A 12,378-nucleotide genomic window follows, 5' to 3' on the forward strand; every position below is an offset into this window, starting at 1 on the left:
TGGCTTTTTCCCAGCCCTTTCCAGGGCATAAAACTCAACCCTTTCATTAGTAAGTCCCACTGTCCTATTATTTTTTTAAAAGAAAACTTGCATTTATTTTTCTTTTTATAGTTACTTCCTTTCTACCCTGAAACTATGAACTCTTAAGTGTAAAAAAAAAAAAATCATGACAACAGCTTCTTGCTTGTAAAAATATGTATTATATGTCTCTATTTTTCAATTCTACTCCTGAAAAATGACTGTCGCACTCCACTCATTGCATTTGGGGCCTTTCCATTGGTCTGTGTGGCTGCACCATTGCAGGCCAGTGGATGGAGGGTGAAGGGAGAATAGGGGTGGCCAAAGCTTACATGTTGCTGTCTCATTGATCCTGACAAGAAAGAGAAGAGTAACACTGAGGCCCCCATGCACCACTCTCCACTTACCCTCCTGCTAGAGTTGGCCTTCCAGGGTCTTTACTGGGAGGCAGTTAAGACCTCCCTCCTCACTTGTTCCTTTTTTCTTTCTCTACTCCTCTGGCTTCAAAGATTTTGGGGAAAAAAACAATGTTCTTTTATGTATTTTTATTTTATTTTTTGAGACAGGGTCTTGCTTTGTCGCCTAGGCTGGACTGCAGTGGCGCGATCATAGCTCACTGCAGCTCCAAACTCTTGGGCTCTAGGGATCCTTCTGCCTCAGCCTCCTGAGTAGCTGGGGCTTTTTTGTGTGTGTGGAGATGGGGTCTCACTTTGTTGCCCAGGCCTGGCCTCAAGCAATTCTCCCACATTGGCCTTGGCCTTCCAAAGTGTTGGGATTATAGGCGTGAGCCACTGCGCCCAGCCAAGAAACAATATTCTTTATACTCATTTCCAATTTCTTAATTTTCAAGGGATACTGAAAAATACTGCAGGTGGCCCAAGGCAGCTGCAAAGTTGAGGGGAGAGAAAAATCTTAAGATTACAAGATGAAAAAGAATCCTTCTAAAGGAAAAGAACAAAAAGAGCTGGTCTTCCATTTTGCTACCTTTTCTGTTCGTGACAGCCACCAAACTGGAGACAGTGATATTTCATGAACCAAAGAAAGTGCATCATCTGAGCTCTAAGAAACTGAGTACTTGGACCACTCCATCACCTTACAGATGCCAAGGCCCTAGGAAGTCCAGCTTCTTAAGCTGATGCTGGTCAAATAAATCTAGGCAAGTAAAGCAAGAGACAAGAGAAAGAATTCATCTATGAGCAGCTAGGCAAGAATAAAAGACAAAGAAGGAAAGCAGTAACAAAACCAGAGAGGAGAGAATCTAGTTGGATCTGAAAGGAAAAGTCTTTACTATCCTGATATGTACTGCTAGTACCAAAAAGCTTTTCCAGATCCCAGAATGGAAAAAATTCAGTTGTTGGTAATATAATGATGTCTTTTCCCTGGAGCCAATTTTTTTTTTTAATTAGCTCTTAGTTTTTACTTAATTCCAAAAGAGAAGGGAGCTGAAGCTATTCCCTGTAGGAGTAAGTAAAGATAAAAGGATAGGAAAAGATTCAAAGTTCTAATAGAGTCACAGCTTTCCCAGGTATAAAACCTAAAAACCAGAAGTGCAATAAGCAGAAGTGGAAAAATGACTTAGTTCTAATAACTATCCACAGAACAAATGATTTTTAAACTTGAAATCCAAACTTGTGTCTTCATTTAACTTTGGTCTCCATTTTTCCCAGGACAGGAAACATGTCCCCCATAGCTTTCTTGCGTCAAAACTTAAAACCTAGCATCCCAAGATCATTCTGCAAGTAATTTTGCACAAACATCTCCTCACCCCAGTGCCTGTCTGGAGCTCACCCAAGGTCACCAAACAACTTGGTTGTGAACCAACTGCCTTAACCTTCAGGGGGGAGGGGGCTAGCTAGACTAGGAGACCAGAAGTGAATAGGAAGGGGTGAGGACGTCACAATGTTGGCATGTCAGAGCTTGATTAGAAGCCAAGCCACTGGTGGCAAGGGAAGGAAAAACCTGTGGGTTGTGCTAATTTCTGTCCAGGAAGAAAGGTGGTTAGAAGCTTGTGGGGGGTGTGGAGGCAATGGGACCTGATTATGTTGTTATTCTTGGACTGTGAATTTTGCTGATGTGAAGCAGAAAATTCTGTAAACCTAATGTCTATGTATAAATAATGAGCGTTAACACAGTAAAATATTCAATGAAAAGTCAAACTATTAGGGTTACATTTTCTTCCTCAGAGTCTCATTTCATCCCTGTGGAATAGAGTAGCCAAAACAATACTGAGGCTTCTGGAGGCTTTCAATAAGCAAGGCATCTGGTTGGACAGCGGGTGAGCACCAGGCTTCAGATCTGCATGAGCCATAAGAAAATGGACTAGAGGCTGAGCTAAACCAAAGCAGGATGGCCTTAGAGCAACAGCAGCTTCCTAGATGGTTTTTATATTGTATTTGAAAACAGCCTTGGGCAGGGATATCATAATTTCAAGGCCAAACTAAAATCAGCTTCCTTGCAATCTGCATCCCCCAAAGGAATTACAAGATGAGGGGGAACAGATTGCTTCTGCATAATATACATACTTTCATTTACGAACATTTGAATACAGACTTTCTATACACACATCACCTATATAATAAAAATGTACATGGCATGAGTATATGTCACTGTATAAATATAGAGTTTTAGAATCTTGAACCCGCGCTTCCTGTTCACATCAGTTTCTCCTCTTCTTCCTCCCCAGTCAGGTCCGTCACTTATAAGATGGACAAAAGGGACAAGTGTCTTTTGTGTTGGTCTGGGCCCAGAATTTGATGCACTGGAAAGAAAGAAAGACATACCTCAGGTTTATCTGGCAAGATGAAGGGAAGGAAGGAGAGAGTGCCAATGAGGTTCACCAAGGCCTACGTCGGAGAAGTTCTTACTATGCGGTATTAGAAGGGCCGTTTCAATGGCTCTTATCCCTACAGAATCTTCAGAGCAGGTGAACCTATCCTTTTTATAAGGAAGATAACAAGTAGCTAATAAAACTGTTCATGAAGCTGCTTTTTGTTGAGTATCTAGGATGGCTTGCTCCCTCTCACAATCCATTAGCCTGAGACGAGCTTCTTTCTCCTAATACCTACCACCCTCAAATCTTATTCAAGACTTTTTCTTACATAGAATTTAGATGTAAAGTCAGTTTCTACTTATTAGAAAAACAAAATGAACAAAACAAAATAGTTAAGAAGGAATCATCTCTGACGCTAAGAAACTTAACTCTGCCTGGTGACATACTAAGTGATTAGGACATGACTTGCCAGTCTGTAGATAATCTCTAACAGGCAGACCTTCAAGCTATTCTGTTAATGGAGTTACTAATCTCCCTACTCAGGTTCCCATTCTATTCCTCTCATCTAAGCAAAGTCTCTTAATGCTATATTTGAACAACAGTTAGATATGTGGGATTATCTCTTGTCAATTTTCCAAGGAAGTGACTTCCTAGTGTTCCAGTCTCCTGAAGAGAATGGGGTAAAAAGCAGCTGGGAGATTCTAACTGCAGTATTCTGAATTGTGCTAATTTTTAACCCACAAGTTATGATTAGATATTAATGATGAGCACTAACAGTAAAATGTTCAAGAAAAATTATCTCAGTTGTCAAGAAAGAAAGTAGAAAACAAGGAAGGTCTATGGCACTCACCTCCTTGTGCAGCACATGGGTACATGCCATTGGATGCAGCTCACTGGGTGGGACAAGTTTCTGGCACATTAAACACAGCTTATAGGTGACTGGAGCCTAGGAATAGGGGAGGTATAGTCTAAAGGTTAAGGAGCCTCTGGATCTCCTTGCTTTTTGTGCCCACATTCCATGTGGCAAAAAGATTTTCCACCAAAAGAAATAAAAGTCTAAGCTGGGTGCGGTGGCTCACGCCTGTAATCTCAGCATGGGGAGGCTGAGGTCAGAGGACTGCCTGAGCCCAGAGTTCAAGACGAGCCTGGACAACTTGGCGAGACCTTGTCTCTACAATAAATAAAAAAATAAGCGATGGCTCAAGCCTGTAATCCTAGCACTGTGGGAGGCTGAGGTGAGGGCATTGCCTGAGCCCACAGGTTTGAGAACAGCCTGGGCAACATGGCGAGACCTCTTCTCTACAATAAACCAAAAAATTAGTGGGGCATGGTAGCACGTGCCTGTAGTTCCAGCTACTTGGAAGGCCTGAGGCAGAAGCATAGCCTGAACCCAGCAGGTCTATGCTGGGGTGGCCGCAAGCATGCCACTGCACTTCAGCCTGGGTGATGGAATGAGACTCCAACTCAAAAAAAAAAAAAAAAAAAATTAGCCGGGTGTGGTGGGACATGCCTGTAGTTCCAGCTATTTGGAAGGCTGAGGCAGAAGGATCACCTAGCACTGTAGACTGAGGCTGCGGTGGCTGTGAGCACTCCAGCGTGGGTGACAAAGTGAGACTCTGACTCAAAAAAATAAATAAATAAAAGTCCAAACATAGTCTTGCCTAAAATCCTTCCATTTTCCCAGTAGGGCTACAAACAACCCAACTAATGGTTTCTTCCTGCACTCCACTTGTAAACCCACTCCCTCACTCCAGCTTCTTCATATCCCACTGTTCAAAGAAAAAGTATCTTACATGTGAAGACCTTCCAGAATATGAAACTTGGGCAGAAGGCAAGAACATTGGGGTACTGATTTGGGCCAGTGGAGCAGGGAACAAGGCCCGGATCCGACCAAGTGGCTGTGGGTAGAAACATTGTCAGAGTAAGGGCAGAAAGTCTGAGAATCAAAGCACACAACAAAAACCACTTATTTCCCAGTCCAGCAAAAGAAGAAAGCAGACCAACTACCCCTGACTGGAATGTTTCTTCCTACCCCCGATTTTTCTGAAATCTGCCTCTTTCCCACCATCCCAGTAGGCCTAAGTTCCCTCCCAAGCAGCTTTTCTTACCTGAGTACTTGCTGCCACCCGTTCATGCTCGGCCAGTCGTGCAGCTACCAACTGGATTAGTTCCTCCATGGTCAGGCCTGCCATGGTGGTACGCGCGGTCTTGATCTGCTGAAGAATGTTGGTCATCTGGGCCCTAAAAAAAAAAGTTGAAGAGAGATTCTATATCCATGGAGAACACCCATGAATGCTCACCTATTTTAAACCAGAAGCATTTTTCTGGCAAAGATATTGGAATTCATCCTTAACTATACTTACTTATTGCACTGTGGGAACCGAGTCAGCAGTTTTTCGAGGAGTTTCTCCAGTTTGTCTACTGGTTGGGGCCGGGGCGTTTCAGTAGATGTCTTAACACCGCCCAAGCCTGGGGGAGGCGGGATGGAGGCGGCAGGGGGCATGTGTGGACCATGGGAGCTGACAAGGGAACCCAAGCCAGGGCTATTTCTCCCATGGGAGCCAGGAAGGGGTGGGGAAGGCTGGTTGGGTTGGGAGAGGGCAGGGTTCAGGATTGGGAAAGACAAGGAACGGGGATCTGCACTGGGCATAACCATGGGCATTGTGACCTGCCCAATGGAGAAGGGCATCCGAGGAGCCAGAGAGGGATTGGGTTGAAACACCTGAAGCATGAAGTCTGTCTGCAGAGAGGATGAGGTAGAGGACGAGAAAGAAGGGAAGAAAAAAAAATTTTAGGAAACTGGCACAAAATTCAATGAGCAATTCTTGCACTGAATAGGGATCTTTATAAAAAGAACAAGTAGCAGACTCTGCCTCTGCCACCAGTACAGAAGGGTGGACTCCCCAACAGCCAGCTCGTACCTCTGATGGAGGTGGAGGCAAAGTGGGAGTAGGGATTTGAGGAAGGGTTCTCAGCTTGGCTCCACACTTCACTTGCTCAATATGATCATTAAACTGGTCCTAGGGGGAAAAAAAAAAAAAAGAAAGGATTATCTTGTGCTGCTTTACTGAGTGAGACTCTAAAAAGATCATAAAGAAAACAGGGGGAATGGTAGAACAGGCCCTAAGTGGCAATGCAAAAGGCTACCTCCCTATCATCTAAAGTGGTGAACACAGACTAAAACTGACTGAGTGAACTCCATTACTATGCTTACCCGAACATTCTTTTTCATTTTCCGAACTCCATTCAGTCTTGTCTCCCACTCCTGTTTGGAACGAACTGTTTCCAGTGTTGGGGGAGTTGACCTTTCAAGAAACAAACAGAAATGTACAGAACTGAAGAAAGCCCAATTCCTAATTCTTCAAGATAGCAAAATAGTTGCTAGCTTATTGGCCTTGAGTGAAAGGGTAGGAGCAGGTGCAGGAGAAGCCCAGGATTTTAAGTCCTCGTCTCTCTTTTAACTCCATCATCTTTTAAGTCAAATATTTGAGAAAGAGGACAAACCACAGAGCAGGTTCTTGTCTACCTGAAAATGCCACAGGTGTCCTCCAAGCTCCATGGCAAAAAAAGGAGAAATGATTATGTAAGGAACTATCTTGTTATGCCTTGATAGCTTAACATTTCTATCTATTCAAATGGAAATAGTACAATAAAAAGCGCAAAACTACAAAACTGTAGAAGAGAAGAGTTATAAACTGCAGAATATTGGAAAGTGGGAAGAAAAATCACCAATTACTACTGCAGGAGATGGCATTAAAACTCCCGTGAAGATAGCATAAGTGAGACTTGCTGGCCTAGGGTTTCCAAAACCAAAACAAGTAAACACAGAACAATTAAAACTCTAGAATGGGAAGACACTTACTTGAGGTAAGTAAGGTGCAGTTCTGCCTCTTTTTCCACTTCTTCTAGTTTCAATACCAGTAACTCTTTCCGGCTCTCTAGTGATAAGACCTAAGGAAACCACACACACAAATACAATATAATTTTATACACACAAAGCTACCCCTTGACAGTTAAAACAAATGCTTACTGGCTTTTCTATTATTATTACAAAAGTATATGCCATTTGGAAGCCCAGAATCAAGGCTTTCATGATAGCAGCTTTTCTCACCTCTGCCTTCCAGGCTCGATCTGTCTCTTCCATAAAGTTGTGATTCAAATCACCATCCTGAGTCTTGATTCTAACCAGTTCCATTTCCCACACCTGTCTGTATGATACGCAACACAGAACAAGAAAAATAAAGCTTTCTGAGGGACATCAAGGCAAAAATAAAACCCAAAATTGGTTTGCCAGGTATGTTACAGGAAGTCTTACTCTAAGTATTAACTATAGACACTAGACAAATAAAGTGGTCTGTGATTGCATAAAGGCCCTGTCTTTGAAAGTAAAAAAGTTTACATCTCCACTTGCTAAAAAAAAGGTTACCCAGAGCAGTAAAGAGAGTATCTTAGAACCAAAACCCTCAACTGAAGGCACAATATTCTTCTATGTTCAAGAGGACTCAAAACCACTATGGCATTTCTCTTATTTCCAACTTGTCTTTTTGTCTGAGTACTGAAGAATGCAGGAGCACTACAGGGGTCCATTTGCTATTCATCTCTGATGCAACAATCACAAGTTCACTACCAAGCATATAGATACTGACTTATTGATTTTCACATTTTATTAGCTAAAGTAAACATGCTTTGGCAGAAAAACAAACTCTCTTCATACCTCAGGACTTGCCATGCTCACTGATTTTCTCCCTTCTTTTTTTTTGAATGGGAGTCTCACTCTGTCACCCAGACTGGAGTGCAAAGCCTCAACTTGCTGGGTTCCAGCGATCCTTCCACCTCAGCCTTCCAAGTAGCTGGAACTACAGGCGAGCGCGACCACGCCTGGCTAATTTTATTGTAGAGATGAGGTCTTGCCAAGTTGCCCAGGTGGGTCTCGAACCCGCGGGCTCAGGCAATCCACTCACCTCAGCCTCCCAAAGCGTGGGATTACAGGCTGAGCCACTGAGCCCAGCTTCCTCCCTTCTTATTATACACTACCCACTACCACCCATCCCTAGAGTATAACATTCACAATCAGGATTGAGGTGACCAACTCTCCTAATGTGCCCAGTGCTGCGGGATTTCTCAGGATATGGAACATTCAGTACTTAAATTGGGACTGTTGATCACCCTACTCAGGACTCAAAAGCTATTCAGGAATAGAGCCAGCAAAAGCGTTTCCTTATATTATATGTGTTTGCAGTAAGTTTTATAGCTGAAAGCATGAATGACCCAGATCAGTGGGCAGGAGTATAAAAGTATCCAAATTACTTTCACTAGATTTAAAAAAGATAAGAAGAAGAAGCCTGGGAAAAGTCACATCCTGAGAGAAAAATTCACACCATTCTTCAGTGAGAGAAATAATTTCATTCTCCTTCTGTTTCTGTAGTAATCTCACACATATGAAAGGAGCAATTCACTTAGATGTTTCTGGGGTCCCTTCCTCTCACAAATTCTTGCTTTTGACTCAATTCTTCACACAGTCTTTTTCTCTATTCCATAGATAAGGGAGAGTGTGTGTGTGTGTGTGTGTGTGTGTGTGTGTGTCTGCCCTCTACTACAAGGTCTATTCATCTAATAGAAATGAGTAGGTGAAGATTTCCTTCTTAATCTCCATGTATTATCCTCACAAAATTAAGTTCCTATTAGAGGATGAATTCTCTAATAGTTCTCTAGAACTACCTATAAAAATATTTATAGGTAGCTGTGTTTTCCTGCCACAACACATATTCCTTAAGTTCCAAAATATGAGTCAGAATCCTCTTATCATAAGAATATGTAGGCCAGGCATGGTGGCTCAAGCCTGTAATCCCAGCACTTTGGGAGGCCAAGGTGTGAGGACTTCCTGAGCCTACAGGCTCAAGACCAGCCCGGGCAACTTGGCAAGACCTCATCTCTTCAATAAATCAAAAAAATTAGCCTGGCATGGTAACGCATGCCTGTAGTTCTGGCTACTTGGAAGGCTGAGGCTGAATGATCACTGAAATCCAGCAGGTCGATGCTGGGGTAGTGGACGGTGGGGTGGCAGTAAGCATGCCACTACACTCCAGCCTGGGTGATGGAGTAAGACTCCAACTCAAAAAAAAAAAAAAAAAAAAAAGAATATGTAAAATACATTACAGAGTCAATCAATGATCCATCCAGCTTACCAGTTACTCCATGACAATGAGATAATTGTAGGAAAACATGATAGTTGCCTTCTGTGTTGATGTTATCCTTGAAGAGTAAATATTCACCAAACAACTCTAACTTTCATTAAATACATCGTCAACTACAAATATACACTTATATTGGAAAAACCCTCTTATGACAATGGGGACATTCAACATACTCACACAAAAAAAAAATATTTCCCTTTGTTCATTTGGCCACATTTAACTCACTGGAATCCAATAAGACAAAAAGAACTACTAGCAATCTTAACAAAAATGGTTAAGAAGTTCTTGAACACAGTTATAAAAATACTCACCCTTATCATATGTTAACTAGCCTGTAACACACATCAGATTTCACTGCAACCCATGATTAAAAATCAACTGGATGCAGTGGCTCATGCCTATAATCTCAGCACTTTGAGAGGTTAAGGCACGAAGATTGCTTGAGGTCAAGAGTTCAAAATCAGCCTGGGCAACATAGCAAGTCTTTGTCTCTACAAAACATTTTAAAAATTAGCCAAGTGTTGTGACATGTGCCTGTAGGACCAGCTACTCAGGTACCAGTACCTCTCTATCAGTGAGGTAGGAAGATCACTTGAGCCTAGGAGACTGAAGCAGCAGTGAGCTATGATCGTGCCACTGCACTCCAGCCTAGGCAACACAGCAAGACTCTGTCTCTAAATAAATAAATATTTTTAAAAAGAATTAGGTCCCCATAGTAAAAGTTACTTAACCTCTCTGTACCTCATTTTCCTAAAGTGTAAAATAGGAATAATAAAATAACCTGCCTTTGATAGAGGAGTTATACAGATTAAATGAGTTAAAACATGTAAAACACCTAGAACAGTCTCTGGCATACAGTAAGAACTTAATAAATGCTAGTTATCATTTGGATGTTACAATTTCTTCCTTCAGAGAAACTAAAATAGACGTATACATTTTTTGCACCACAAGTGGTGGCAGAAATCAGGTTAGCATTAACAGAGAGAAACAGGTGCTAAGTGTTCTGTGAAATACCGACAACAGGGCTAAAAATTGGTTATCTGTTGAGTTTTCAGCTCAAGGGTCTTCCTTTCAGGATACATTACTCTAGGCAAGGCAAAAGGAAACAAAACTGTTAGGTAAGTTAACGTATAGGGTTTGGCTGCAGCATCTACAGAATACAGTCTATGAATGTGGAGTAGGTTTTGAAATCTTTATCTCTGAAATTGAAGTACTACAAACTGATATAGAATGAATTAGATCAAAATGAGAAGAAAAATTTCCAGCCTAGGCAACACAGTGAGACCTCATCTCTACAAAAAAATCAGAAAATTAGCTAGGCATGGTAGTGCATGCTTGTAGTCCCAGCTACTCAGGAGGCTGAGGTAGAAGGATTGCCGGAGCCCAGGAGGTGGAGGTTGCGGTGACTCCAAAAAACAACAACAACCACAACAAAAACCGGGCAACCCCTTCGGGTCCCCTCCCACCGTGGGAGCTTCACTGTCCTCTCAATAAATCCTGCTTTCTCACTTAAAAAAATAAATAAAAGAAGAAGAAAAAATGTACCATGAAATGGATTCTTCATTGATCTATCTATCTATCTACTGGGCAGCCTACAGTGTGCTAGGCATTCTGTAAAACACGGTGATATAAAGATGCTCAATTCCTGTCCCCAAGAAGCTGACAGTCCAATAGTTTGCCAGGTAAACAAAAAGAATGAAAAGTAAGAGAGCACCAAGCTAAAGAAATGCTCCAGAAAGTTCAGCAGACAGTGGATATACGAGTCTAAAGCTCAGCAGTGTAGGCTGGGCTGTGGCCACAGACTAGAGTCACTAGCAGAGACAGACAAGCCCTAAGTATGGAACAGTAGTTTTCACAACGTAGGCCAAAGTCAAAACACTTTGAGAACCTGGTCCATAAAGCCAAAACTAATTTCACAGTTACTAACTTAGTTATTTCATAACTACTCCTAAAAGTTACTTGCCTTTTTCCCTTACATTCTTTCATGAATTACAATGGTGTTTTCCTGAGGCTGCATGACATGTAATAACATTAATGTGATATGAAATATAAGCTTCTGTATTCTTGTGCCTTCTAACATTTGCTAAGGTAGTAGGTTTAGGGTATAATTTGAACTCTCAATCTTTCTTTTCTTTTTTTTTGAGTCAGAGTCTCACTCTGTTGCCCAAGCTGTAGTGCCGTGGCGTACTCACGGCCACCAAAGCCTCAACTTGCTGGTCTCAGGAATTCTTCCACCTTAGTCTTCCCAGTAGCTGGAACCACAAGTGCATATCATCATGCCCGGCTAATTTTTTTTTCTTTACTGTAGAGATGAGGTCTCACTATGTTACCCAGTCTGGTCTTGAACCCCTGGGCTCAGGCAATCCTTTCACCTCAACCTCCCAAAGTACTGGGATTACCGGCATGAGCCACTGGACGCAGCTTCAATCTTTCTTTCTCAGTACTTCTGCTATCCTCTTACTAGCTCCTTTCAGTTATACTTGGTATACTCTCATTTTTGTCAATAACCATTATTGTAAAATTTCAAAGTTCTCCATGCATCCAGGTAGAAAAAAATGACATTGTTAATTCTTTTGCAATATTTTTTTTTTAATTTGGCAACTTGTTTCAACTTAAAAAAAAATTTTTTTTTAGTGAGTCTCACTCTGTTGCCCAGGCTGGAATGCAGTGGCATGCTGCTCATGGCCACTGCAGCCTCGACCTGCTGGACTCAGATGATCCTTCTGCTTCAGTCTTCCAAGTAGCTGGAACTATAAGCACGTGCCACCATATTCAGCTAACTTTTCCGTTTATTGTAGAGACCAGGTCTCGCCAAGTTGCCCAGGCTGGTCTCGAACCCCTAAACTCAAGCAATCCTCTAATCTCCGCCTCTCAAAGTTGGTATTACAGGTGTGAGTTGCTGCGCCTGTCTTAAAATAGTTTTTAAAATGTATTATTTTAGAATTTAATAGTTTCTCTAAACTAAAGAATTATTTATATTATTCTTATGTTTTTAAATGAATCATTGGTTCAAAAAAGGGAGATTAGAATACCCACTTTCTCAACCCACAGATGCAATGTATGTATCTGAAGATAGTGAAAAAGGTCAAACTGGCCTAGAGCTATCTGACTCATGATAGAGAGCATCTACTCCAAAGAAACTGGCCAAAATTGTATCAAAGTATGACAAAAGCTCTTTCCCTTATTTTACAGATGTTAATAATTTACTGTATTGTAAGCAACACAACAGTTTTGAATCATATTGTAATAGTTAAGCTGTAGTGACACTGTGAGACCAATCATTTTTTTTTTTTTGAGTTGGAGTACTTTTTTTTTTTTTTTTTTGAGTTGGAGTCTCACTCAGTCGCCCAGACTGGAGTGCAGTGGCCGCTCCCGCCCACCGCAGCCTCGACCTGA

At 41.7% G+C, this 12,378-nt stretch overlaps 1 protein-coding gene across 2 annotated transcripts in view; it reads right to left on the reverse strand.

Moving 5' to 3' along the window:
- Positions 1-2,155: 2,155 nt before the first annotated feature.
- RNF214 (ring finger protein 214) overlaps positions 2,156-12,378 on the reverse strand; it is a 36,604-nt gene continuing 26,381 nt past the window's right edge. For both annotated transcript variants that reach the window (XM_008053650.1, XM_021710251.1), the window contains exons 6-14: positions 6,900-6,996; positions 6,651-6,739; positions 6,003-6,093; positions 5,710-5,808; positions 5,152-5,528; positions 4,897-5,029; positions 4,582-4,686; positions 3,639-3,734; positions 2,156-2,776 (exon numbers count right to left, since the gene is read on the reverse strand). In XM_008053650.1, coding sequence (XP_008051841.1) covers positions 2,711-2,776; positions 3,639-3,734; positions 4,582-4,686; positions 4,897-5,029; positions 5,152-5,528; positions 5,710-5,808; positions 6,003-6,093; positions 6,651-6,739; positions 6,900-6,996 — 1,153 coding nt within the window. In that variant the 3' untranslated portion in view covers positions 2,156-2,710. The remainder of the gene's footprint in view (positions 2,777-3,638; positions 3,735-4,581; positions 4,687-4,896; positions 5,030-5,151; positions 5,529-5,709; positions 5,809-6,002; positions 6,094-6,650; positions 6,740-6,899; positions 6,997-12,378) is intronic.

Source organism: Carlito syrichta, unplaced genomic scaffold (assembly GCF_000164805.1).
Source record: "Carlito syrichta isolate Samal-C Ts95f unplaced genomic scaffold, Tarsius_syrichta-2.0.1 Scaffold288347, whole genome shotgun sequence".
Taxonomy (NCBI): domain Eukaryota; kingdom Metazoa; phylum Chordata; class Mammalia; order Primates; family Tarsiidae; genus Carlito; species Carlito syrichta.